The sequence below is a fragment of the Bombus huntii genome, chromosome 6 (assembly GCF_024542735.1).
Source record: "Bombus huntii isolate Logan2020A chromosome 6, iyBomHunt1.1, whole genome shotgun sequence".
Lineage (NCBI taxonomy): Eukaryota > Metazoa > Arthropoda > Insecta > Hymenoptera > Apidae > Bombus > Bombus huntii.
Window position 1 is genome coordinate 1,042,276 of NC_066243.1, and position 25,883 is coordinate 1,068,158.

The window sequence follows — 25,883 nt, forward strand, 5'->3', positions numbered from 1 at the left end:
TAGAGAAAATTTGAATTGAATTTTCGTTTCCTAAGCATTTATAAAGATACGATATTGAAAAATGTCGCAATTAAGGCATCACAGTATGTTTCTGTAAAATTCATTAAAGCAATTTCAATTATTATTGGAAGTCCAGTTTTATTTCAATTATTAAGATAAAATTGCAAATCAACAAATCGTCTTTTTGTATTTCACGATACCTTTAATAATGTATGTGATATGCAATGTTTGAAAAAAATTTAAAATATAATTAAAATACTTGTTGCATTGACTAAATGTAATGAAACGAAGATTTTATTCTTTTGCTTCTCCACATTTTCCATATTTATAAATCACTAAAGAACACGTAGTATCCGAAAATATGAGAATTTAACAATGAGTAGCGATTAAGTGATATCATATGTATCTTAATTAATATGTTTCATGCTATGTGAGCCACAGGTGGCCCATGCTGTATTTTCTATTTAAAATCTTGATGTTTAGAATATAAACAGCCGTAGTAAAACTGTAGTTTTACCACAGATACATGTAAACATACGATAAAACAAAGCCATCGCTTTTTTTGGAATTTATTACAAACTTTACGGCATGGTGTACTACTTGATGCTAATATTTCTGACCTTTTTTAAATACATAATACAAATAACATAGACTCCACTTTTTTTAAATAATACATCGTAATATGAATGTATTCAATGATATCCTACGCTTTTTACAGTAAATGTAGCTCTGTAGGATTTTACATAGTAATTATGTCATTACATGTAAGCTTCCTATAACTTTCGGTCGAAGAAACAAATTTCACATTTAGTCAATGCAACAAATATTTTAGCTACATTTGAAATTATTGTCCGAATATGCACATCATTGTTGAACGCAACTCAAAATACATAATACATAGCGATTTGTTAATTTTGCAATTTTATCTTGTAGTAACCAAAGTAAACCACAGTTGCAACGTTTTCCATGATTATATTTGTAAGTAGTTTTTTAGTAATTTCACGCAGACGAGTTGCTCTCAAGATTAGTTTGTTGCTTTCCTTTTCATTGCTAAATCACTTTACTCTGTGACAATAGGCAAAGGTACGTGTGTCTGTATCCCATTATCCATCGTCTCCGTGTTATCCAATTTAAAACTTAGCATAAACATTTATAAAGACACCGGAAATTGCTGTTCGTACATCGATCATATTCTTCACATCCCATACATATCGTTGAATACATCGTGAAATGTATAATAAATTGATGATAATAGAATAATTTAAAGAAATACATTGGTATCGATATCTCTGTATATAACAATTGATAACAATATTGATTGATTGAAATAACAATAACAATTTCAATAGATAATGAAATAATAGATACCATATATGCGTTTAAAGTGGACATTCTGTATGATACAATATAAAACATGAAATTTCTATTGTTCATAGAATTTCTATTGTTCATAGTTACGAATACGTAATTGCACACATAATTAATCGCTAATTATCTGTAAATATTTGAAATATTTTACAATAATAAGCTATCTGTTTATTCTGCAAACATCAACCGTGTAAACAGAAAGTATAGTACATGTAAGCCACCTGTGGCTCACACAGCATGGCACGTTAGTTAAGAAACATACGTACAATATTATTCATCCACTGTTTACTGTTAGCAGCTCATCATCTTCTTTTCCTACTTATATTAAATAGAATACAAGCATCAGCCACATGTCTAGTACTATACGTCATCTTTCTTTTTTTATTGTGTGTTTAAGATCAACGTGTAACTCCTAAGATTATTAATGACCAGGTGAGAATGCTCAGTGAGACAGAACACATAATTATTGTAAAGCAATATCTTTCAGAAAATCTGGAGCTTTTTTGTCAGAGTCTTCTTTTTATAGCATGTTATTTAGTTTTATAGTTTGTCAGGTCATGTTGTACCCTTCTAATATTCTAATTAAGGTAGGAGATTAGGATACCTTCGATGAAGCTCAATATGCCTTAAATATCACAAATATTTAGCTCACTTTTGATAACAAGGTAGAGTTGTGTCTTATTCTTAATCGAGTTAATGTTACTTGATCTTTTCCATTCAACAGTAAAGCCAGATTGTCATCATTTATATTGTTACAGACTTAGCGTAGCTTGATAAGTCTTAAATTTCTCTATTCTTCGTTCCATCACTCTATTATTCCTCTAATGAAGTACTTTTGAAGATCTTTGTAGAACGTAAGTTCATGATTTGTTGTAGATGTACTGGAACTATTGGATTGGCATTGGGTTATCATCTAATGACAAAATCCTCAATCACTTAGTTGCCAAAATCAATAACCAAGTGTGTTGTTGAGTACATCTTTGTTTACGTATACCAAAACAGGTGTTGATGCGGATCACGATGATGCCTCTCAGTGCAATCATTTCCATAAAACTGTATTACACACAAGCCACATTACAAAGCTTCAAATAGCTAAACTTTGTCCTGACAAGGAAATACTATCATATACCCATAAATAAGCTAAGACATTTAGCTAAGACACTCTATTATTATATGTAAGAATGGTATTTCAAACAGAAAAATATGGAAATTACTAACAGCATTTGTCACTAACAGACGTTCTGTTTAGATAACTCAATATTCGGATAGTAGCTCCTTTAAATATTAGGCCATTCTAATAATGCAGATCCCTTTCGGTTTGAATTAAAAGTTTATTAAACACTGTATAGTACGAAATAGAAAATTGTTTTAACAAAAGCACGTTGCAACGATAATAAATGCTACCTTGTGACCAGATGACGTGATCTAATCCAACGACGAATACCTTGGCCGTCGATCAACATCGAATCACAGCATCAGTGAGTTTCGTAGCATCGAAATGTCACGCAGCCTGCCGATTGCCATATCGCACCACACCACAGATTTATTGCAAGCGTTGCCACGATATTGTGAAAGAGCTAGAGAAACCCAGTGCCAGAAAGACACAGCGCGAACAACCGTTCTTCTGCTGATACCACTGTCACTACCGTCACTATTACCATCGCTCCCATCGCCACTGTTGTGGTCAACTAAAAGGAACCCATTGTCTGATTGACTATGGAATAAATGAGATAAATCATTTCATTATGAGTCATGCTATTCATTACTTATAATAATAGGCCGCTGTTATTACATCCAATGACCCGATTGTACTGTCAATCTCTTCTCTTCCCCTAGCTTCGTCTATCTCTTCTTTGATCTGTTTATTTAATTACAGCCTTTTGAACGTTTCGTTACAAACGTTCCATTATTCTTCAGCTTTTCTACACTGCAATATACAGGGTGTCTCGTATACACAGTTCGCTCAGGAAGTTCCGGGACCAACGTTATTAAGAACACAGTTTTTCAGATAAATGAAATTTCATTATCTATTAGTCAACGTGCATCCTTTCGCTGTGCGTAGTCCTCTTTTGAAATTGGACTTAAAAGAACCGTCACGTTCTTCTGGATCGTTTCTACATCGTCCAAACACGCTATCCTCGTAGTGCCACTTTCAGCTTAGGAAACAGAAACAAGTCAGCAGGCGCCAAACCCGGACAGTAGAAGATGGAAGAGTGAAAGATGAATCGCTGCAACCGATTTTCTAGCAAAAGGTTGCTGATAGAAACGAATGATAGAAACGAAGGTAATCAGCGACTAGTGTACTGAAGCACTGTCGTGCAGGAGAAACCATTCTCGTAATTGGTACGTGTTCCGGTTGACCCTACGAATTCTTTCCAAAGACGATCAAGTACGTCTGCGTAAAGTGATCCAGTTACAGTCTGATCCAGTTACAGATGATCGACTATAGTCTGGCCGGGGGACACAAATTCGGTGAATCAGTCAACAACCTTCATCAACATCCTTTTCATTTTTGATTTTGTGGCCTCTACTTACCAGATTTGGATGTATAGGAAAAGCATGTACGTTGAATGATAATAAAATTTCATGCGCCTTAAAAACTGTGTTCTCGATAACACGAAACCTGCTGAATGCACTGTGCAGCTACTGCACGGGGAACCGCTTCGGCAGTGGATTCTGAACACGAGGACAATACAAAACGTTTTGACGTGGTTTTCCATTTTGTAATTTCTGCTGCGTCGTTTCAACGAAAATTCATTTGATGCAATTAGAAAGCATGGGTCGATCCAGTCCTGAAATTTCAAGTATAGGCCACTAGTATACCACTGACTACTCTTTTTCCTGTCTTGCATTGTGGTCTCGAAACACGTGGAATTATTTGAAATCTGTTGGTCGTGATAAGTCCGTACGTGCAGCAACGCGGAATGCGACTAACGACTATGCCAGCAGGACCGTGCAAATTACTTCTTGCACTTCTCGTGACGACCCTGACAATCATGATCATTATGGGCCGCTCACGAACGTATTCTTTGGAAGACAGCAATTATGCGTCATTATCATTCCCACGTTTATAACGACACAATGAGGCTTTTATTGGAATTATTGTTGTTTCCGTATATATAATCGTTGCTCTAGTCATTTCCATTTTTGTTACAGCCATTTCGACCAGCTCATCTGTACCGTCGAAAATTGAATTTATGAATTTTTCTTTGTCCGAAGAAATTAGCTTTTTCCAAGTCTAATGTTTTATTTATGTGAACTATGATTTCGAACTGTAGCTTCTTTTCTGTATTTATCTTACTAAACAGAGTAAATTATTATAAGATATATTTTAGACGTCACGACATAAAAGTTAATACTTTTAACTAAGAAATCTTGATTACGGATAACTACTGCAAAAGATCCAAATTTTTTTGATTATCGGTAGTCATTGTCGATAATGAGAATTTTTTTTTGTTTACGAATAATCATTATCGATAAGGGAAATTTAATTTTGTTTACTAGTGACGAATATGAACGACAGGTACTTTTTTTCGTTACCATTAATCGTTATCAATGAGGAGAATTTTGTTTTCGTTACTGATAACCATTATCGACGACAATAAATTTTCCTGGTTACTTTCGATTATCGTCAGTTGTTATTAACATTACTCATTGACAAAGTAAAAAGATACTAATTATAAAACTTATGGTAGTCGAACGTAACCAAAAGGTTTTTCGCTATTGATAATGATTATCGGTAACCAAAATAAAATTCGGACCATCGATAACGATTATTGGTAAGTTTCAAAAAATTAGATCTCCGTCATCGATAACGTTTACTGACAGCCAAATAAAAATTGAATCATTCACAATGGATCAATTAAAAATTAATATCTTTGAATAATTTCATTTCTTGAGAAACTTTTTTGAATTCTATTGATAGCTGGTTTCCATTTAAATAAAAATCAAGTTTTCTTCTATAAGTCTTTTCCAAGGAAAACTGGTTTTACAATTTTAAATTAAAAATTCCTACTCCATGTTATATCTTCTTCCACAATGATGAAATGACTTTTGCAACGATAACTAAAAGAATAATATAATGAATTTTATTTTGCTTTTTATGTATTCAATTAAATTAAATTAAATTAAAAATGTTACTTACTTAGTGATAATTTAAAAATTAATTTTACATGGGCTGGTATCCATCCTTTACATTTGCTAAAAGAAAAAAATACATTTAACAATCCATATATATTCAAATAACGTATAAATAGATAAAAAGCTGAATGAACATAATATAAAACTAAAACAAATTTTAAATTTTGTATATAATTTTAATTTAATATTACCATTAAAAGTTGTTTTATTAGTAAAACAAATTATAAAGTATGCCTACATGTATTCCATGAGTTCCATGACTTTTTAGCAGCAATTTCATGTGGTGGATATGCCATTTCATATGTCAATGGTTGCAGTACCTTTGGTTTTGGTCTATAACGTCCAGCTTGTACTTTATGAAGTACTCTGCTGACATGTAAATATCTTTTCGCAACATTATTTTGATTAATTAATATCTGAAAAAAATATTTCATTTCTAATTTAGTTTAAGAATAGGGTTATGTTACATATATATTTCATGCACCACATATAAATGTGTACATACAGGACGTAGATATGGTATTAAACTCATTATTTTTAACTATCTATGTGATAATTAAACAAAAATTATATTTATATTATATTTCAAACTTGGTAACATTTAATACATTGAACACTGAATTTAACAATTTGAATTCGTGGCAGTAGTTTCAAACTCTCAAGACACATTTAGACCTTCAACTGTATAAATAAAAAAAGTGCAAATTAAAATGAAATTAAATTAAATTAAAAATGTTACTTACTTAGTAATAATTAATTAAAATTAAAAATGTTACTTACTTAGTGATAATTTAAAAATTGATTTTACATGGGCTGGCATCCATGAAACTCCAATTTATCTCGCTCAATAAAAGGCGCGAGAGATTGAAAAGAGCTATTCGAGGGTAAAAATAACTTTTGTCATAAAAGTCATTGATTCGAGATATTATTGTTTAATTTGAAAAGTTTCTTTTTTTTTCTTCAGCTCTATGCATCTTTCTTACCTAATCCGAGGTCTTTTCCTTAGATTTTCATAGTCCAATAGTAAGATAAGTTTCACCTCATTGATCTAAAATTTTCTTCTAGATTTCGTCTTCCATCTCTCAGGGTGGTAGAATCGCTTCGTGGTTGTTTCATAATGTAGAAACGAAACGAAAAGACACCTTCGATGAAATTTATGACCATTTTATTGTTAAATGTAAAGTAATCAAGATTAAGTATCTGTATACAGAACACTTTTCAAGGTTCGTACGTGACTTTAACGAAAATTTACCATGGTCGCTAATAACTAAACTCACAGCATTTTAACACTAGAACTACCACACTAGTCAAAACGACTGGTTTTACAATTTTATTTTAAAATTCCTACTTCATGTTATATTTTTTCCGCAATGATGTAATGACTTTCGCAGTGATAACTAAAAGAATAATATAATGAATTTTATTTTGTTTGTTATGTATTCAAACTCGAAATAATTTTGTATCAAGGCTACTTATACCAATACCAGTCGAAATGTAAAAGGGTCAAAGTGTAAAAGGGTCCTGTAACCTGTTTATCGAACCCCAATTAACCAATTTTCTCGTTTTGTACAACTTCCCACACGTTTTTACAATTTTTACTGCGTATCATTCGATATGATGATATCAGTTATCAGAAAAATTCCGGATCGATCGCTAGATCGCTAGATGCTAACACTAGAAACACCACACCGGTCAAAATGACTGATTCTACAATTTTATAAATGTTTCAACCCTCTTTTAGGGACCATGGATTAATAATAGCAAAAATCTACTACATAACATGAAAAAGTAATAAATCAATAAATATAAATATATTCTATTATTACGTATGTTTTAAAGACCAGTCATTTTGTCTGGTTTTGATAGAATAGCTTCGTGTTAACTATCGGTAATTCTGTTAAACTATAAATTTGTATAATGATCCTAAACGTAGTCACAAGCGGAAAACTTTTGATTCTTCTAATAGTGAGTATTATTAATGCGTGCGATGTTACGAAATAGCTAATATTTCTTCGGCTTAAAATGTTCTATTCAAATAAACGATTCTTGCTAATTATGCTGTTTCGTATCAATTTACACGGTATACGTGCTAATGATAAGTATAGGTACGTATATTTGCTGATCGATCGTTTGTCTTGATAATGACTTCATTAACGATGGAAACCACGTTTGACGTTTCAAATTTATTATTTAATTTTATCTTGATCTGTGTTATTCAGATTTTTACTGCATCTCGCTGTTCGAGGACCGGATATCATCTCTTCTCTGCGGTACTGTTAATAACATTGCTGGCTTCATGCTAGCGACGGTAAATTAAGTAACCTGTTCGGATTTCCTGAGACTGGTTTGACGACTATTGAGCCAGGTCATGGCATCGATGACCTCGGAAATGCCGTTCCTAACCATGAATGAAGCTGGAACCAACACTTTCATAGCTTACGTTGCCATTGACAATCACTTTCTTATTACAACTCGCATGAGGAAACAGCCATTCATCGAGTATCAGATAAAAGTAATTTATTAACAAAGTCGACAATTTATTAACAAAGCTACTCACAGGATTATAATCAATTAATAATACAATAAAAGATGACAGAGAGGGATTGAGTTAATTGGCAACAATTGAATAGGCCATGTTTCATCTATGCTTCACGATGTCTTCGATATTTATAATTAGCTTCACGTCGAATTAACTTTCTTCCTACGAAATATCGTTTAAAATATCGTAGATATTACTAAAGCATCGCCAAGAATTCTGTAGACTAAACACGTGCTTAATACAAAGCTGATTCGAAATCTATGAAAGTTGAAATCTCCGACCAATATCTACGCTGGATTGTACATTTTTATTGAACTAATATTAAACTCTAAAAACATTTCCTACCAAAAACGGTACATCAAAAGACGCAATTAATATTTACTATTTTCCAAGCAAGATAATAACACCATAGATACATCTAGCACGTTAAACAGCAACTTACCTTGCAGATACACGACGACTATTTACTTTCCAACGTTCCAATTTAGTTTCCGATGTTAATTATTGTTTGAAAATAAGAAAACGGCAAAGTCGTACGCTGGACGATACCTGCGTGGAAAAAGACATACTCTCAAAGTCTTCTTCCACTGTACTCGTAGTCTCCTTCGTATATATTATTACTGCAAGTCCGAAGAGACCTGCACTCGCTGTTCAATAAGGGATGTTGCAAAGTTACGTGCAGCAACGTGAATACGAGTAAACGCGAACGAGCGAGTATTAAAGACAAACGCGACCGGTAAGACCAGATGCGCTTAACGCGAACTCTCGTCGGCTGGCAGCCGCTTAAATCTTGAAGCAAAGATACATAGTTTATTGTGGCGCGTCCTTTTATCGGAAACCGGCCGCAATTGTGGCGCTACGAAATAGATCGAATGGTGCAACGTGCCGGAATAATAAAGTAGGCTTTCGAAATCTTCCTTCCTGGTCTGTTAATCCGTTTGCGTGGAACCAACGTAACGTAATGAACGCCAACAGCGAAGAAAGTTCAGTCTTAATCGCTCGAGCCTTGTTCCGCCAGAGCAAAGCTGGAAGAGGCAGTCGAGTTATCCATTACAGATAATTACGGATGGTACGCTAGACTCTGTTATCTGCAGGAAAAGGTGGCAGGGATTCTGTATCCAAAGAAGATGCTGTATCTTCGATTCATAGGCATGAAAACATTCGCCGTTTGATATATCTAATTGCGAGCAAACGATTCTGTTTCCTGGCCTGTTGCCAGTTATCCTGCTTCCACCAGTGTTACGGTGTACGAATTGTCAAAGTGATTCTCGCTTCTAGGAGAACTCTACATCTTCTCTAGTGTTTGGTTTTCTTAGTTCTCGAAGCTAGTACGTATTGTTTAGCTCTAAATCAATTTGAAGGAATAGCCTCTTAGCCTTATAGCTTTTTCTAGGAGCAAACCCTGCAAAGATGGTGCAGCCGAGTCTAGACGGGTAGGTCTTCGTAGTTGTATTAATACACCATGGCTTTGGAGCTGTTTCGTAAAGTAACGCTGGCAGTGTGAGAATCTGGACTGGTATACATATCGTACTTATTTCCTCTCTCTATTCCAAGATAAAACCTCAACACGAATGAATAATCCTCACAAAGGATATAACCTAACAAACACGAAGATGGTACCCCACTGGGGGTAGCCACCCACATGATAATCAAACAACCAAAAAATTCTACTAAATGTCCAAATCGGACAAATTGTGAATGTAAACAACTAAATAAAAAAAAACGAATGAATAATCCAAATCTTTCAGAGAGACACAAAGTTCATTTGAAAAAAATATAGTACTTTGCTCGGTAATTGACTTGTACGCAGAAAAATACAAGGAAAGAACGGCAACACATCCAAACCAGGTGCTGCCGAAGCGAGCAAAACTCTCATAGACAGAAGACTAAAAAGAAGACATCCCACTGACCTTACTAAAGAAATAAAATAGTCAAATTCGAAGATGGTATTACGCTGGGGGTAGCCATCCACATGTTATTTAGCAATCAAGTTAGAAAAATTTACCAGATGTCCAACTGAACAAATTGTAAAGTAGAAATTAAATAGAAAAGAAGACTTTTGGTCGAGAAAACACTCCACAGACCTGACTGAAGAAATAAAATAGTCAAACTTGAAGATAGTAACCCGCTGGGGGTAGCCATCCACACGTTATTTAGCAATCAAGTTAGAAAAATTTACCAGATGTCCAACTGAACAAATTGTAAAGTAGAAATTAAATAGAAAAGAAGACTTTTGGTCGAGAAAACACCCCACAGACCTGACTGAAGAAATAAAATAGTCAAACTTGAAGATAGTGACCCGCTGGGGGTAGCCATCCACACGTTATTTAGCAATCAAGTTAGAAAAATTTACCAGATGTCCAACTGAACAAATTGTAAAGTAGAAATTAAATAGAAAAGAAGACTTTTGGTCGAGAAAACACCCCACAGACCTGACTGAAGAAATAAAATAGTCAAACTTGAAGATAGTGACCCGCTGGGGGTAGCCATCCACACGTTATTTAGCAATCAAGTTAGAAAAATTTACCAGATGTCCAACTGAACAAATTATAAAGTACAAATTAAATAATAAAAAAAAAATTTTGATGAACAACAATTTCTGTTTGATATCATTTTATTGAATTAGGTATGACCCATTTCGTTATATTTCTATTATTATGTTCGTGCATGATTCAATAGACTAATATAAAAGAAAAAACATTGTGCGTCTATTATTTCCTTATAAAACGAAAGAAACTGTTCAGACAACCTAATAGATAAGAAAATCGTCTGCCTGGTCTATACTTCTTTGATTATATTCTCGAAAACATAAATTTGCATAAAAGCTCTCCGCCTACTAATTATCACGTTTCCTATGAAACTCAGCAGATGTGCTAATAATTATGAACGAATGTGTATGTGCTTCGAACACGTTTGCTCTTTACGTATCTTAAGTGAATCATCTAGGACGTCCTGAACATGGTACTGAAGAAAGCACCTTTTGGAAAATAGCTATAGAAGAATTCCCTTTTGTCTCATTTTCTCAGTCGTTATCGTCTATGCGCGTTAAGATAAGCTCGGGTCTCTATACGTACTTACACTGTCTCTATCTTCCAACTTGGATTTGGATAAGGAAATCTGAAGGAAAACCGGGACACGACAGCCATTAACGACGCCTATCTCACGGCACATCGTGTTCAAACAATGTGCATTTGACATGATAACGTCGATGAATTCGAAATAACTATTAAACTCTCGTTAACCTTTGACAAGAATTTTTATGTAAATCACACGTCTACGAACAATATGTAAAATAATTATTCCTTTTCCATTCACCTTCGCATTCTATGATTTTGTTGATTATATTCGATGAATTATTTATTCTACGTAAGTAGACCGCGGATGTTCATAGGTTTTTTTGGAAATTTAAGATTCCAAAAATCCTACGAAGTACATATAATATGCAAGAATGTGTACGATATATAAAATAGAGCACATATTTAGCAAACGAGGCAAATTTCTATTTAGGTTTCATTTCTGTAATTACGTTTATAAAAACACAAAGTTGCAGATACATTCGCAGTCTATGTATAAGCAGTAGAACTTTTAATTTATCACGTTAAATAATTCGATAAATATTTTAAAATACAGTGATGGTGTTTATTCGTATTTCAGGCTCACAGGCCATTACAAAAAAGATCATTGCCATCTACTATATATATCGTACGCATATATAAATATTTACACACGTCACATACATTCATACATTTCACCGTTTATTGTGAATATGTATCTAAAACTGTATTCTTGGGCTAAATAAACAACTTTAAATAAAAAAAAAATTAAAAAAATACATTCATACATGTACCCAACACACGAACATACACACAACTTCATTTTTATCATCGTCAGTTCGACTGGCACTAATTTTGATATCTTTATGCTCTTGTTTCTTACTTGCTGAAACTTTGAAACAAAATAATTTGACGAAACAATTTAAACGTTAAGAAATAGAGAAAATTTTGGCAAACGTAGTCCAATTTTGAACAAATGTCTACCTTACAGAGATATTCTTTCCCTTCCAATTAAATTTACGTTTATATTCCAATTTACGTATTATCAATCTTTCTTATCTTCATCCTTCTTCTTCTTATTCTTTATAAAAAAAAAGTTAAAGTATCCGTTCGCGAGAGCGATTATTCTAAAAGATGTTTCGACTTTAATTTCGTAAAATTCCCGAATTGTAAGTGGTTCTGTCTTTGTTCCAGGTATATTCACAGTGATGTGTTACAATGTATTATGCGACAAGTATGCGACTCGGCAAATGTACGGTTATTGTCCGAGTTGGGCGCTCGATTGGGAATATCGGAAAAAAGGGATCCTGGATGAGATACGACATTATGCCGCGGACATAATTAGCCTGCAGGAGGTCGAAACGGACCAATTCTACAATTTCTTCCTGCCAGAACTTAAACACGATGGCTACGATGGCATATTTTCTCCAAAATCTCGAGCGAAGACGATGGCGGAGAATGATCGTAAATACGTAGATGGATGTGCTATATTTTACAGAACAGCGAAGTAAGTACGACATTATTTAAGATCCATCCATTTTTATGTAGAAAACTAACGAGTAAATCTACAAAAAATTACACTGTTCGACGAATTTGTACTTTTTCCCGATTTTGCAACACTCGGTAGATGATTCTTCGTGAGCTAAACACGAATCTGCAAACTGCTTTTCCTGGAACCCACAGTTTTCGAAGAAGTCAATTTTCAACAAAATTGCAAAATTTCCATCTTGCGGATGTTGCTTTTGCCGTTGCACCTGTCGAGTTGCTAAGCAGAACATCTCGAAAGTTGAAATTTCTAATCTCCTTGAAAATTGATTTTTCAGAAAACTATTAGTTTTAGAGGGGAAAAAATTAGCAAAGAAAAATTGTCCATGGTTTGTGAAGCGTAGCTTAGGATTATAAATTCTGATTGCTAAAGAGATATTCTGTTGATAAAGAGATAAATTCTTATCGATTCGAATAATATCTGTATAATAATATAAATTGGAATTCGTATTAATCTTTGTATAATTGAATGTCAAATTTTTGAAATCTAATCTTTCGTCATAAATATTGGAATTCCGAAGAATATTTTATATAAACACAATGCAAGATTTTATGCAAATGTAACACAATGCACGTAACTAGGACCACGTAAAAACTAAAACAATTATTCTCTTGCCAACATTTCTTGACACATCAAGACCTTAAATGATTGCAAACTCTAGTTCTAGTACTTTTCAACTATTCACAGTGGTAATTTATAGGTTGTGCTTAGCTGCACATACAGTTTTGCATAGATATACAAAACGAACGCTCCGTGATACGCGTAAATTCGAACATATTTCACCATCTTTACAGTTATCTAATTAGCAAAACATGAGACAATGATGGATCGGCACGTTCGTTGCATAATACGCAAAATACAATTAACTTCATAGCAACTGTTAACTGTACAACTGGCGTACACACCTACCACAACAGAAATTTCTTACCTGGCATTTCCTTCTCGTTATTTGTCAAAATGCAGCAGTTCTCTCACCTGCACAGCTACATGCTAGGAATGTAATTTATTACCAGTAGCCATTAGATCTATTTCACTCGCGCATAGTGCTTCTTAAGTGTGCTAAATAATGCTAACTATGCGAACATACTATATATAATTTCCACTCTTAATAATACTGTTGTTCCGCTCTGAATCTCATTTGTTGTATTGCATTTGAAAAAAATTGTCCAACATAAATTTCGAAGTCAGTGCCCACCTAAAACATAACCAAACATGCTATTTAATTTTCAGAATAGTTTCAATAATATTGTCGATTTGCATTGAATTTCATTTGTGATATTACTTACACAAGCATTTTTCAAACATAAATTTCGAAGTCAGTGCCCACCTAAAACATAACCAAACATGCTGTATAATTTTCAGAAGTTTCAATAATATCGTCGATTTACATTGAATTTCATTTGTGATATTACTTACACAAGCATTTTTCAAACATAAATTTCGAGGTCGTTGTCCATCTAAAACATAATCAAACATGGTATTTAATTTTCAGAATAGTTTCAATAATATCGTCGATTTGCATTGAATTTCATTTGTGATATTACTTACCCAAACATTTTTCAAACATAAATTTCGAGGTCGTTGTTCATCTAAAACATAATCAAACATGCTATGTAATTTTCGGAATAGTTTCAATAATATCGTCGATTTACATTGAATTTTATTTGTGATATTACTTACACAAGCATTTTTCAAACATAAATTTCGAGGTCGTTGTCCATCTAAAACATAATCAAACATGCTATTTAATTTTCAGAATAGTTTCAATAATATCGTCGATTTACATTGAATTTCATTTGTGATATTACTTACACAAACATTTTTCAAACAAATTACAAGGTCGTTGTTCATCTAAAACATACTCAAACATGCTATGTAATTTTCAGGATACTCTCAATGATACTGACGATTTGCATTGGATTTCATTTGTGATATTACTTACACAAACATTTTTAAAACAAATTACAAGATCGTTATCCATCTAAAACATAATCAAACATGCTATGTAATTTTCAGAGTAGTTTCAATAATATTGTCGATTTACATTGAATTTCATTTGTGTTATTACTTACACAAGCATTTTTCAAACAAATTACAAGGTCGTTGCCCATCTGAAACATAATCAAACACGCTATGTAATTTTCAGAATAGTTTCAATAATATTGTCGATTTACATTGAATTTCATTTGTGATATTACGTACTGTAGTATCGTAAACTATTACGATTTATTTACAATGAATGGATTGTACAGATGTTGATTAAACAGGAAACGATGGTTGTTTAACGTGAACTAAATACAATAACGTACTATAATTTAGACAATTCAATAGTTAATTTGCAGCTCTCGTCAACCACAGATCCAACGCTCCCTCTCTCTCTCTCTCTCCCTCTCTCTCTCACGCGGACCACACCCTCTCCACAACACAACTTGCACTCACTTATTTCTCGATTCACACTCTGTGGCTTCTCCACTGACACTGACTGTTAATTCGTCTTTCTCCCTTAGCATCCCTTTGTCTTAGCCCCACCACGCACGTGTTTTGCAACCGCTCGTGGCCAAGGTCACGTAGGACTTTTCTGCGAAGTTATTCAATTAGAGGACCGACGACACATTTGCCACGTAAACTCACAAGTCAAAACTCAGATTATAAAAAAGCAAGAAAGTTGAGCCGTAATACAACTATTAACTTTCTTTTTATTACACTTTATTATGCACTTAATAGTCACAATTGAGTATACACTGAATTGACACGTGTAAATGACACTTTTACTCTAACAACTTTATATAAATTAAGTAGGCGACTGATCTAAGGGTAGAAACCAGGTAAAGAGATGTTGACTGTTCGAAAGTTGGAAAATCAGTAAAGTTTAGTGACGATGTTGTGGCAGAGGAAAGCTAGTTATGGGTGGGTCTAAGGACACGAAAAGAGCCGATTTGTTAAGGACAAGTTTTCATTAGGAGAGTGAGGGAAATAGACTTCGCTGTCAAGTGGCTAATTTTCTAGGTTGGTGCTAGAAGGTGCTAGGTAGGTGCTAGGTGGTTAAGCTAGAAAAATTTACCGAATGTCCAGCTGGACAAATTGTAAGGTACAAATTAAATAATAAAAGAAAAGAATTCCCCGGAAACGAAGCTGCAAGCGAAAAAATGTTGTTCTTGTTTCTCGACTTATTTGGAGCCATGGAATCTCGCTGACTCTGCTTCTAGCGCGAATTTATTCCCATAGCATACATTATATTGGAAAACTGGCTGTTCACACGAGCTATCGTTCTTTTTATTCGACAGTCTAAAGCCTAAGAGGAAAAATAGTCAGTGACTGATATAATCAGTATGTCGCATGAAAAATTCCTGCGGCATACTGGTTGAGAATCACAACGTTAAATGAGATCGATTAACGAGCTGCTTCGCCGATGCATGGTCCTTGGACAGATAGAAAAAGCGAAGAGTCGATGAGTCCCAGGCGACATGAAATCTGGAACGACTATAGGGCAGCCAGCCTCGTTAATTATATCTTCACTGGGAATTCATAGCAGCCGTGGTACAGCTTAGTAGTATTAGTGTATCGTGGGTCGGTATTAACCCTGTGAAACTCATTCTAAGTTTTGTAACCGAAGACTGAAAGCTACGGGCAGAGTGGTGGAAATATTAGATATCTGCGCTCGCATCTCAGGGGATAACAAGATACGAGACAGAAATGGTCTGCTGCACAAATGGGCTCTGTTAACGGCTAACGTGCAACGAAAGGTACTACATTCAGCATGGACTGTAAGAGAGCGCGCAGTTTCTTTAAAGGCCGGTGCAACCGTTGCATCTGTCAGCCACTTTATACACTTAATTCGCCGCTCGGCCGCAAAATCCCAGCCGTATAATAAATGCGATGCCAATGTAAGACTAACAATCTAATCTCTGCAAGGACGAAAGACCACCGTTATTTAACGAGTTCCTACTTTCTTCCTGATGCCACAAACTATTCTGCGCTATTTCCAGCAACTTTTGATATATCTTCCGTGTTACGTTACAGCAATCGATACGTGTACCTGCATCGATTCATATACAATCTGTGGTCAATTTAAACGTCAAAATTTCGTAAAAGTGCGTATAGACTAAGCCAAAAGATCCTTTGAAGATTCGTTCGTTTTTCATCCATTTGGGAGAAAATCATGGAAAAGGAAGAAACAATGTCCTCATCGATTCACAGTAATCTAGAACAACAGATCATGTACAATTGTAAAACAGTTTGTTAGATCAATGTTTTTTTTTATTGTTCGAACAAATATAGAAAACGAGCAAATCAATTAAAAGGAAATTCTTTAAACTACCTTGCTTGTTGGCAGAATATCTTCACGAGTATCCGGACCAATTTAAATTTCACCAAAATATATAGATATTTACTAGCTTTCTATGAAACTGATAGACTACAAGTTTAGAGTATTTAATAACTGGTACAAGCGACCAGCAGATGATTCTACTTGAAAAGACAACTTGAAAAGAAAGAAGAAAATTTGTTCTCTTAAGGTTTCGTTTTTGAAAAAATCAAGTTGGAGATCTTGAGGCAAACGTGCACTCGAACGAGCCTCAATTCAGTGGATTTTGCCGTAGATTGTCTTTATTCGCATTACTAAACATTCCTAATAATAGTTAATAATTTTAGACGACCTGAATAACGCAAACATAGAATAGAAGAAAGTACTTGCTCTACAGGAATTTCATTAACTCAAAAATTGTTGAAAATGACGTCCATGATTTAAATTAATAAAATAATAATAAAAAACTCGAAGATGGTATCCCGCTGGGGGTAGCCATCCACGTGTTATTTAGCAATTAAGTTAGAAAAATTTACCAAATGTCCAGCTGGACAAATTGTAAAATACGAATTAAATAATAAAAAATTTTGTTCGAGAAAAGACCCCACAAACCTGACTGAAGAAATAAAATAGTCAAACTCGAAGATGGTATCCCGCTGGGGGTAGCCATTCACGTGTTATTTAGCAATTAAGTTAGAAAAACTTACCAAATGTCCAGCTGGACAAATTGTAAAGTACAAATTAAATAGAAAACAAATTTTGTTCGAGAAAACACCCCACAGACATGACTGAAGATATAAAATAGTCAAACTCGAAGATGGTATCCCGCTGGGGGTAGCCATCCACGTGTTATTTAGCAATCAAGTTAAAAACATATACCAAATATCCAGCTGAACAAATTGTAAAATACAAATTAAATAATAAAAAAAAATGATTTAAATTTCCTTTCATTCGCTACTGTATGTAATCGATCGGTCTCCATTCTACGTATTTTAAATTCGTCAGTCTCCGTTTAGCTGTGCCATTTAAAATTGACTAAATGAACAATTCCGAATCTGTTTTCGTTCATTAAGCATCAGCTTTTGCAAAAACGCTGATGTGCTGTACGTGACGCCTACTCGATATCTATGGGTAACGTTGCTTCCATGTTGTTTAGAGGTTCTTGTAAGATCGTAAGAGGGATGATGGCTTGTAATGGAGTTTCAGTGAAGAATATACTGGCCAACTATACGTGCTGCACATAACAGCAAGAGAAATCTGTATTCTACATGGTGTACGTGATACGCCTTCTTATAAGTTTGCCAACGAAAATCCTCTGGCTATCGTATCCAAGTTGCAAAGTTTCTTTTTCACTCAACGAAATTAACTTTCGCTAATCACTCGTGGAATTTTTATGCAAACAGATTAACAAGAAAAATGATTTCTTCGATCACGCCGTTGTATCACATAACAGAAGCATACTAATTTTATAGCGATCGAATTCGCTAATTCTGTAGGCACATTCTGTAGACTTAACTAAATTTAATTAAAGTAATGTATTCACGTTATTATACAATTATACGATAAAGTTAGCGTAAATTCGTGATAATCGGTGAATTTGTTTTTCCACCCATTGTATGACACCATTCGATATCGTGTATACAGTAATATTCAAAAATGAGTATAGGTACATCTTGAAGGGACGAGATCTATTGAAAAAATGTGAAAAGATCATAAAGCATAAATTAATAGTAAGAAACATGAACGAGTCTGTAGGTGTGTCAATATTATCTTTTTATTCGCTTTTATGGAGCGTATAACTCATTACTGACTTTCACTGTATATCAAGTTAAAGAATAATATATTTCAATTGCTGTTATAATTCAAAAAAGGTTATTATTACGAAATTAACAGTGAAACACAATTTCGTGTCGTTCTAATCCATTTGTTCCTTCTTTTCCGACAGATTTACGTTAATAAAAGAGCATTTAGTCGAATTTAACCAATTGGCAATGGCAAATGCAGAAGGTTCTGACAACATGCTAAATCGTGTAATGCCAAAGGATAATATTGGATTGGCTGCCCTGCTTAGGACCAAGGAGGCTGCTTGGGATAATGGTGAGTGATCTTACGAGCCTAAATATACTGCTGATAATGAATACATGGATCAAATATTATTATGATTGCCGCATACATTATCGTTCATAAGTGTAATATTTGGATACTTCCAAATTATTGCAAATATATAAAATTTATCATGAAACTGTAATTTAATTTCAGCACATATTGCTGAAAAGCTAATATTACAGTAGCTAATATTAATATAAATAGAAAAAAATAGCTAATTTTAATTAGTCAGAATAAAAGAGGTGAGTGAAATACGTGTCAACTGGATATGTGTTATTATGTATATGCAATGCATTACTCCTTGCAACAAACAGAATGTTCCAATGGTTGTAACCCAAACATAATATTTTTGCTCTTCATGTTTATCTTATTTCGACTTCGTAGAACTACTCTTTAAATTTCTATCAATCTTCTTTTGAACACCCTGTATACGTATATTTTGACACACGGTTTGCCACTTTCACCACGCTTGCTCCTGGATCATAAAATCATATCAATTTAGTATCATAGTTCACTAATGAACGCTTTCAAAATTTCAAAGTAATTTTGAAAATTCCTGTCGCAGCACCAAACATTCACCAAAACATTGTCTTTCAAATATTTCCACTATTCGAAACCTTCACGTGCTCTCATGCAAACATGTATCTTAATTTCTATTATTCAGAAGATTTTGTTTAAGTATTTGCATTATCCCCGTGGTGGGACAAATTTTGCTTTAGAAGCAAAACTATTATTTGATTTACAGGTCTCAGCTCTAAACTAAATATTACTATGAACGAGAAATACAGGGTGGTTGGTAACTGGTGGTACAAGCGGAAAGGGGGTGATTCTACGCGAAAAAAGAAGTCGAAAATGTAGAATAAACATTTTTCGTTTGAGGCTTTGTTTTCGAGAAAATCGACTTTGAATTTTGGCTCGGTACGCGTGCACTGTATCACGCCTCGTTATAACGGATCTCGCTGTAGATCGTTGTCTCTATGGAAAAATTTAAAAAAAAGTTTTTATTCTATATTTTCAACTTCTTTTTTCGCGTAGAATCACCCCCTTTTCGCTTGTACCACCAGTTACCAACCATCCTGTGCAATCATGTATATTTCCCACGTAATTAAACGTATTAGCTTCGTACGAACGGACTTGTAAACCTGTGACTGCCATCGATATAATTACAAGATCGTAACAAGCAGACCATTATAAGGTCGAGCGAATCGAACATGCATATTAAAAACCGAATGGCATGTGATCATGATACAGAGGTGTTCGAATCGCAAAAGCAGTCAACAAAACACACTGGTAGACAGTATTCGATATCGGAGCAATTTCTTAATTAATTGCGAGTCATAGTCATGCTAACATAAATCGAGGAGCGCGCTTCGTATCACCTGAAGAAGATGAAGTGGCACAAGTTCGTAGACTACATATACGCGAGCAGCCTTATAATTCATGACGTAGAGATGCCAGAATGTCAATCCTATCTCGGGTAGCCATCTAGCAAACGTCCCCTTACATGTCATACGATCCACTTTTTTTACGAGCGTATTAACTCACGAGTAGAGGCTATCTCAAAATATAACTACTTGCGCGTGTTACGTGTCCAGCTAGTAGCTACGGACACCACACCTACGCTCCCCTACCCATCGGTATAGAGTGGTGTAAAAATGTGGAAGAAGGGCATCTCTTATCCGCAACTTTAATTTTGTTGAATCTCGAATATATCGTAGAGGGGAGAGCCCTGAGTAACATGCAGCTTATCCGAGGCGTGGGACGATCGCGGTTCAAAAGTTACGAGAAAAAGAAAATTGTACAGGTCGTATTGCATTTACTCGAATGTAAGTGGCTAAAAATGAAATTGCATATGCATTTGAATGGGATTGCGATCCTAATATGTCGTGTTAAGGTATGGCTAGGTTCGGCTAAGTTAGGTTGATGCCGAGAAGCAGATTCCTTGAATTCGGCCTGAGGAACCCCATCTCGCTGCTGGTTTCGCACTTAAATAAGAAAACTAGAGTGGGTTAGACCTAACCTACTTATATCGGAGTGAACGCAACGTAACAAGTACAATTTTCTTTTTCTCATAACTTTTGAAGCATGATCGTCCCAAGCCTTGGACAAAAAGCAGGTTACTTAGGATTGTCTCCTTTACAAGATATCCGAAAGTCAATAAAATTAGATCTGAATCCCCCTTTTTCATCCAATTCATGGAAATTTTTTTGAACTATGTATAGTATGAAAAATTACAGTCAGAGGGGAAAATAGGTGTGCAGGTAGTGGAAATAGATATCAATGAAACTATGTTAAATATACGAATTAATTTCAATTGTTTAGTAAATAATCTATGAAGTAATATGTATAAGTATAAATATTTATACAACTACTGTATAAATACTTCTAGATTCTAGACGCTACATATAATTGAAGAGAATACCGAATTAGTAATTTGGTAAAATAAAAGTATATTTCAAACTTATGTAGGAAATGCAGTTACCTTTAAGAAATTTCTAAAAAGCTTTCGAAATTTTTGTACGTTTTTTCTAACTCGAATAAGTAACAAGTGACAAAAATTGTCAAGTCGGTAATTTTGATTTTCAAATAGCTTTCAAATAGCTTAATATCGATTGATGAATCGATATACGTTATAGATATAGATGATTTTTTAATTTTTATCGTCTGTGTTTTTATCCGCTTATCGACTGTGATATGTATTATTTCAAACTGCGCCATCATGCAGCACACGCAAGAACTAGTAGACTGCTACTTCTTAACCTATTAACTTATGTAAATGATCAATTGCAGTTACAAATTTAGTGCAAGTTCGAATTAAAAAGAAATAAATTTATACGCTATAAAAAATATTAGACACAAATGTCTGGTTATACTGGACAAGAAAATTATTGGGGACAATCTCCTCAAAGCCATTATAACTTTGATTCCTCTGGCTTTGATCAACCTAACCAACAATTCGAATTTCAAACATATAATGATCAACAAGCTGGTGATTATTCATACGCGCAAAAAGGTTATCCTGTTCTCGATCCTGTTCAAAGTACATTTACTAGTGGTACGTACCGTAAAAATAGTTTTAAAACAGATTTCAATTAAGATAATCTTAGAGAAATCAATATTTTATGTCGGTTTAAATAACTGTTTATTACGTTTGACACAAACATTTTAGGATCAGCTGGATTTGTAGACGAAGAAGAAGAACCACCTCTGTTAGAAGAATTGGGCATCGATCCTGATAGAATATTACAAAAAACATTAGCTGTGTTAAATCCATTTCATAGAAAAGCACAAATAGACGATGCGAATTATTTACTTCAGGATTCAGATTTAGCTGGGCCAGTAGCATTTTGTTTAATGCTCGCCGCGTTTCTCTTATTAGCTGGTTCAAAAGCACATTTCGGTTATGTTTATGGTTTAGCTGTAACATCGTGTATTTTGATGTATATCCTGCAATCATTAATGAGCAATTCTAGTAATATTACATTATCTTCTGTGGCATCTGTGTTAGGTTATTGCTTATTACCTGTAGTAGTCCTTGCTGGTTTAGGTGTTTTTACAACTTTGAGAGGCCCGATCGGTTTATTTCTTGCCACGTTTACAGTTTCTTGGTCAACTTTATCCGCATCTAGGCTTCTTACAACTATGTCAGGAGAAGAAAATCAACGGCTTCTTATTGCATATCCTTGTGCTCTCCTTTATGGTGTTTTTACATTGATGATAATATTTTAGCAAAATTTGTATTCTTTTGCTACCTTCTTATATAAAGCTACTCATTATGATTAAATATTTAATGCAATATATAACATAATGATATATTTGTGTGCTGAATCACATAAATATACAATCACATTTATACAATATTATCAATTACAAATAAAGATCAATACATTGCAGAATATGTATTGTTACTTAAAGCATCTGATGTTGAAAATGTATCAATGTGACATTTTATATATTGTAATAATGTAATTTACATATATGTACAATACATTTTCTAAATATATTACCATAAGTTTTATTTGATTATTTTATAAGTCTTAAATAAATTGTACAATAACCAACTATTGTTCTCATCTTTCATATCAGTGTGATATTAGATCATGTATAGATTATTCTATCATTTCTACCACTTTAGTGTAATTTATAAAATCACACAAGTAAATAAATTTGAATCAGATGAATCAAATATCATATATTTGCAAAGAATGAGATGTGCATAAAAATAAAACTTATGTATATAACTTATACATAGTTATTATGGTTTAATATTTTACTGTAACTCATCAAATTTCTACAACATACATGTGTATATAATTTTAATGTCTTCCTCTGCATTAATTATTAATAATTGCTCGATTTAGATGATATTTTCATATACAAGAAGAAAGAAGAATTGCGTTAATAGAATTAATTAGCAGTTACCCTAAACTTGTAGTTAGAACATTGTGATATAAACTCAGTTGCATTTCAAGATAGATAGTTACTTCTCACAAAATACTAATGTAATGAAATAAATACCGTATTTAATGAAAAACGATTACGAAAAGACTATCTTAACAATAAATTCAAGTTTATTATTTCTTTGAAAAGTCATTATCATTCTTTCGTATTATAAATATTTCTCTTCTTATTTTCCTCTTACTATTCACCTCTTGCATAATTATGAATTTCATTAGATGGGATAAGATTTATTAGATTGATTAATAACCGCAACTTTGCGTTAATATTTTTTCGCTCAGTAGTAATATTCCCTTTTTGGTATCCCAAGATTAATTTATTCGACAATCGTCATAAAATTTGAACCTGTCCTAATAAGTACATGACATTATAAATTTAATATAATATTATTTACTTCAATTAATTGATTTATTCGCTTTATATTGTTCCAGACTAATTAATATTCACAACTGTTCTACGTATACGTATTAAAATCTATGGAATTAATTATTATTATATTTTACAAATATTTGCTATTTACTATTTAATATATGATTTTAATATCCATAATTCATCAGCTGTTTCTTAATCAAACCATTTGAATAAAATTTACGAATATTCGGCGAGACATTAAATTATGTTCACTAAAAGTAAAGCAATACTATTTGGTATTTTTTCAGGAATTCCATCTGATCCAGCACAAGTTCAACAACCGATTTTAGTTTGCACAGCCCACATTCATTGGGATCCAGAATTTTGCGATGTTAAATTAATACAGACAATGATGCTCAGTAATGAATTACGTTCCATTTTGGACCAAGCTGGCCAGTCTTTCAGACCTGGTCACAAGCCTGATTCTTCCAATGTTCAACTGTTACTTTGTGGCGACTTCAATTCTCTGCCTGACTCCGGTAAACTATACTATCATTTATATCTTATACGTTAGCTTTACATACAATTTTACACGATGCTTTATTTTCTAAAATGCTCTGAATTGTCCGAAAACGTCGGTTTCTTGCACTTCTTGGAGAGGCAGTATTTGAACACGTCGAAAAAAGATGGAAGATTGTTCTTTTCACGTGTCTTTTGAAACAACGTTCATTACGATTGGTTGGTTTCTCAGGACAATATTTTACATATAGTAGAGAGTAGAATACATTGTCGAGATTTGAAAGATTTCTTTTTCAAACAGAAAAAGATATCGCTGAAACACCAAATGAGGTGTGTGATGTCCACAGAAAAGGTTTTCTATCTGATAGAACTATTCACAAATAATTCGCTAACTTCAGAGAAGAAAACTTCAATTAAGAACGTCTTGAAACTCTTAAAAGGCTACCGTGAGTTTAGTAAAGTTTCGTAAAGTTTGCTAAAGTAAGATTAAATTATAAGATTAAAGTTTTAATAGACTGTATGATACATATATTTCTTGAACTTTCGTCTTCGTTGACGACTCTACTGAGCCCTTGGCTTAGGACGCAGTGCCGAGAGAAGCCTAAATTATGGCACTCTCGAGTGCCTGTTACTTTGATATAATAATTTTTATAAGAAAAAAGCGAGCGATCGTACCGTATACTTGAGTTTCGCGTTCCCTGGCATTATTTTCCATCGACGATCAAGCAAAAATATTCAAACAAAATCAAAGCATTAATTGCAAATAATTTATTGTATATAGCATGGAAATCAGTAAAAAGAAAAATTGCGATACATACCGCATTGTATAAACAACCAAGTATATTAAAATGTATGGTTTCCTTATTTGCTTAAAAATCAGAACAGGCTAACACAATATCTAAAAAAGAATCTTACATTGTAGAGTATCATTTAAAATTGTAAAATGTAGATGTAAATGTAAAAGAGTCAAAACTTAGTCGCCACTCGTCAAATGGCTAATATCGATACGAGTCGAACACTTTAAACTTGATTGTAAAAGACATTACAATTCGACGTCGTAGCCTAACCCACGAATATCTCCGAACATTTATATTATCAGTGAAATCAGCTGTTGGAAATAAAATATGTATTATAACCTGTTAACCGCAGTGTTATACCAACTCAACCGCTCCTATTATCCCAACAGAAATAAGGGGATCGATCTATTCGCGGCGTCGATTACTATAATCGCAACAGGAATTTACGACTTCCGTTGACGCGCTTCCTCGCGATCGCGTTCTTCCGCGACTGGTCGACTTTACAATATTTATAAATTGAACCGTAATACTTGGATGTCTTTATATCACTTATTTGAGAATATTAGTATAAAATATTTTAATATAAAGGCTGTTTGAAATAAACATTTTTTTTATACAGTATTTAATAAAATAGGAGTAGCAATTTAACTTTGTTCTGTAAAAATAACTTTAAGTCCAATCTTAATCTAGAGAAAGTGCATGT

At 33.7% G+C, this 25,883-nt stretch overlaps 2 protein-coding genes and 3 long non-coding RNA genes across 13 annotated transcripts in view; 2 read left to right on the forward strand and 3 right to left on the reverse strand.

Moving 5' to 3' along the window:
• Positions 1-25,883, forward strand: part of LOC126866468 (CCR4-NOT transcription complex subunit 6-like) — a 516,829-nt gene that overhangs the window by 483,682 nt on the left and 7,264 nt on the right. For all 5 annotated transcript variants that reach the window (XM_050620071.1, XM_050620068.1, XM_050620069.1 and 2 more), the window contains exons 3-5: positions 12,295-12,607; positions 18,895-19,046; positions 24,173-24,403. In XM_050620071.1, the coding sequence (XP_050476028.1) occupies positions 12,309-12,607; positions 18,895-19,046; positions 24,173-24,403 (682 nt within the window). In that variant the 5' untranslated portion in view covers positions 12,295-12,308. The remainder of the gene's footprint in view (positions 1-12,294; positions 12,608-18,894; positions 19,047-24,172; positions 24,404-25,883) is intronic.
• On the reverse strand, positions 950-6,506 carry LOC126866477 (uncharacterized). Of its 5 annotated transcripts, XR_007689878.1 has the most exons (9): positions 6,492-6,506; positions 6,289-6,382; positions 6,014-6,189; positions 5,747-5,924; positions 5,513-5,568; positions 3,135-5,433; positions 2,773-3,056; positions 2,363-2,421; positions 950-2,281 (listed from the first exon to the last, which is right to left on the reverse strand). It is a non-coding gene; the product is annotated as an uncharacterized LOC126866477 (long non-coding RNA). The 5 variants fall into 5 exon arrangements; XR_007689879.1 differs by lacking the exon at positions 2,363-2,421; XR_007689876.1 differs by having other exon boundaries at positions 950-2,421.
• Positions 19,243-22,725, reverse strand: LOC126866481 (uncharacterized). Its single transcript, XR_007689885.1, has 4 exons — positions 22,579-22,725; positions 22,369-22,502; positions 22,119-22,287; positions 19,243-19,530 (listed from the first exon to the last, which is right to left on the reverse strand). It is a non-coding gene; the product is annotated as an uncharacterized LOC126866481 (long non-coding RNA).
• Positions 21,436-23,081, forward strand: LOC126866471 (protein YIPF7). Its single transcript, XM_050620077.1, has 2 exons — positions 21,436-22,110; positions 22,225-23,081. The coding sequence occupies exons 1-2, from the start codon at positions 21,915-21,917 to the stop codon at positions 22,782-22,784; spliced, it is 756 nt and encodes a 251-aa protein (XP_050476034.1). The 5' UTR covers positions 21,436-21,914; the 3' UTR covers positions 22,785-23,081.
• Positions 24,948-25,881, reverse strand: LOC126866480 (uncharacterized). Its single transcript, XR_007689884.1, has 2 exons — positions 25,520-25,881; positions 24,948-25,281 (listed from the first exon to the last, which is right to left on the reverse strand). It is a non-coding gene; the product is annotated as an uncharacterized LOC126866480 (long non-coding RNA).

What these genes read in the sequence shown, in the direction of transcription:
- LOC126866471 (XM_050620077.1), top strand. Translation starts at nt 21,915, where the DNA reads ATGTCTGGTTATACTGGACAAGAAAATTATTGGGGACAATCTCCTCAA. An exon ending in TCAAAGTACATTTACTAGTG is followed by an intron (nt 22,111 to 22,224) that starts GTACGTACCGTA and finishes CAAACATTTTAG; the next exon opens with GATCAGCTGGATTTGTAGAC.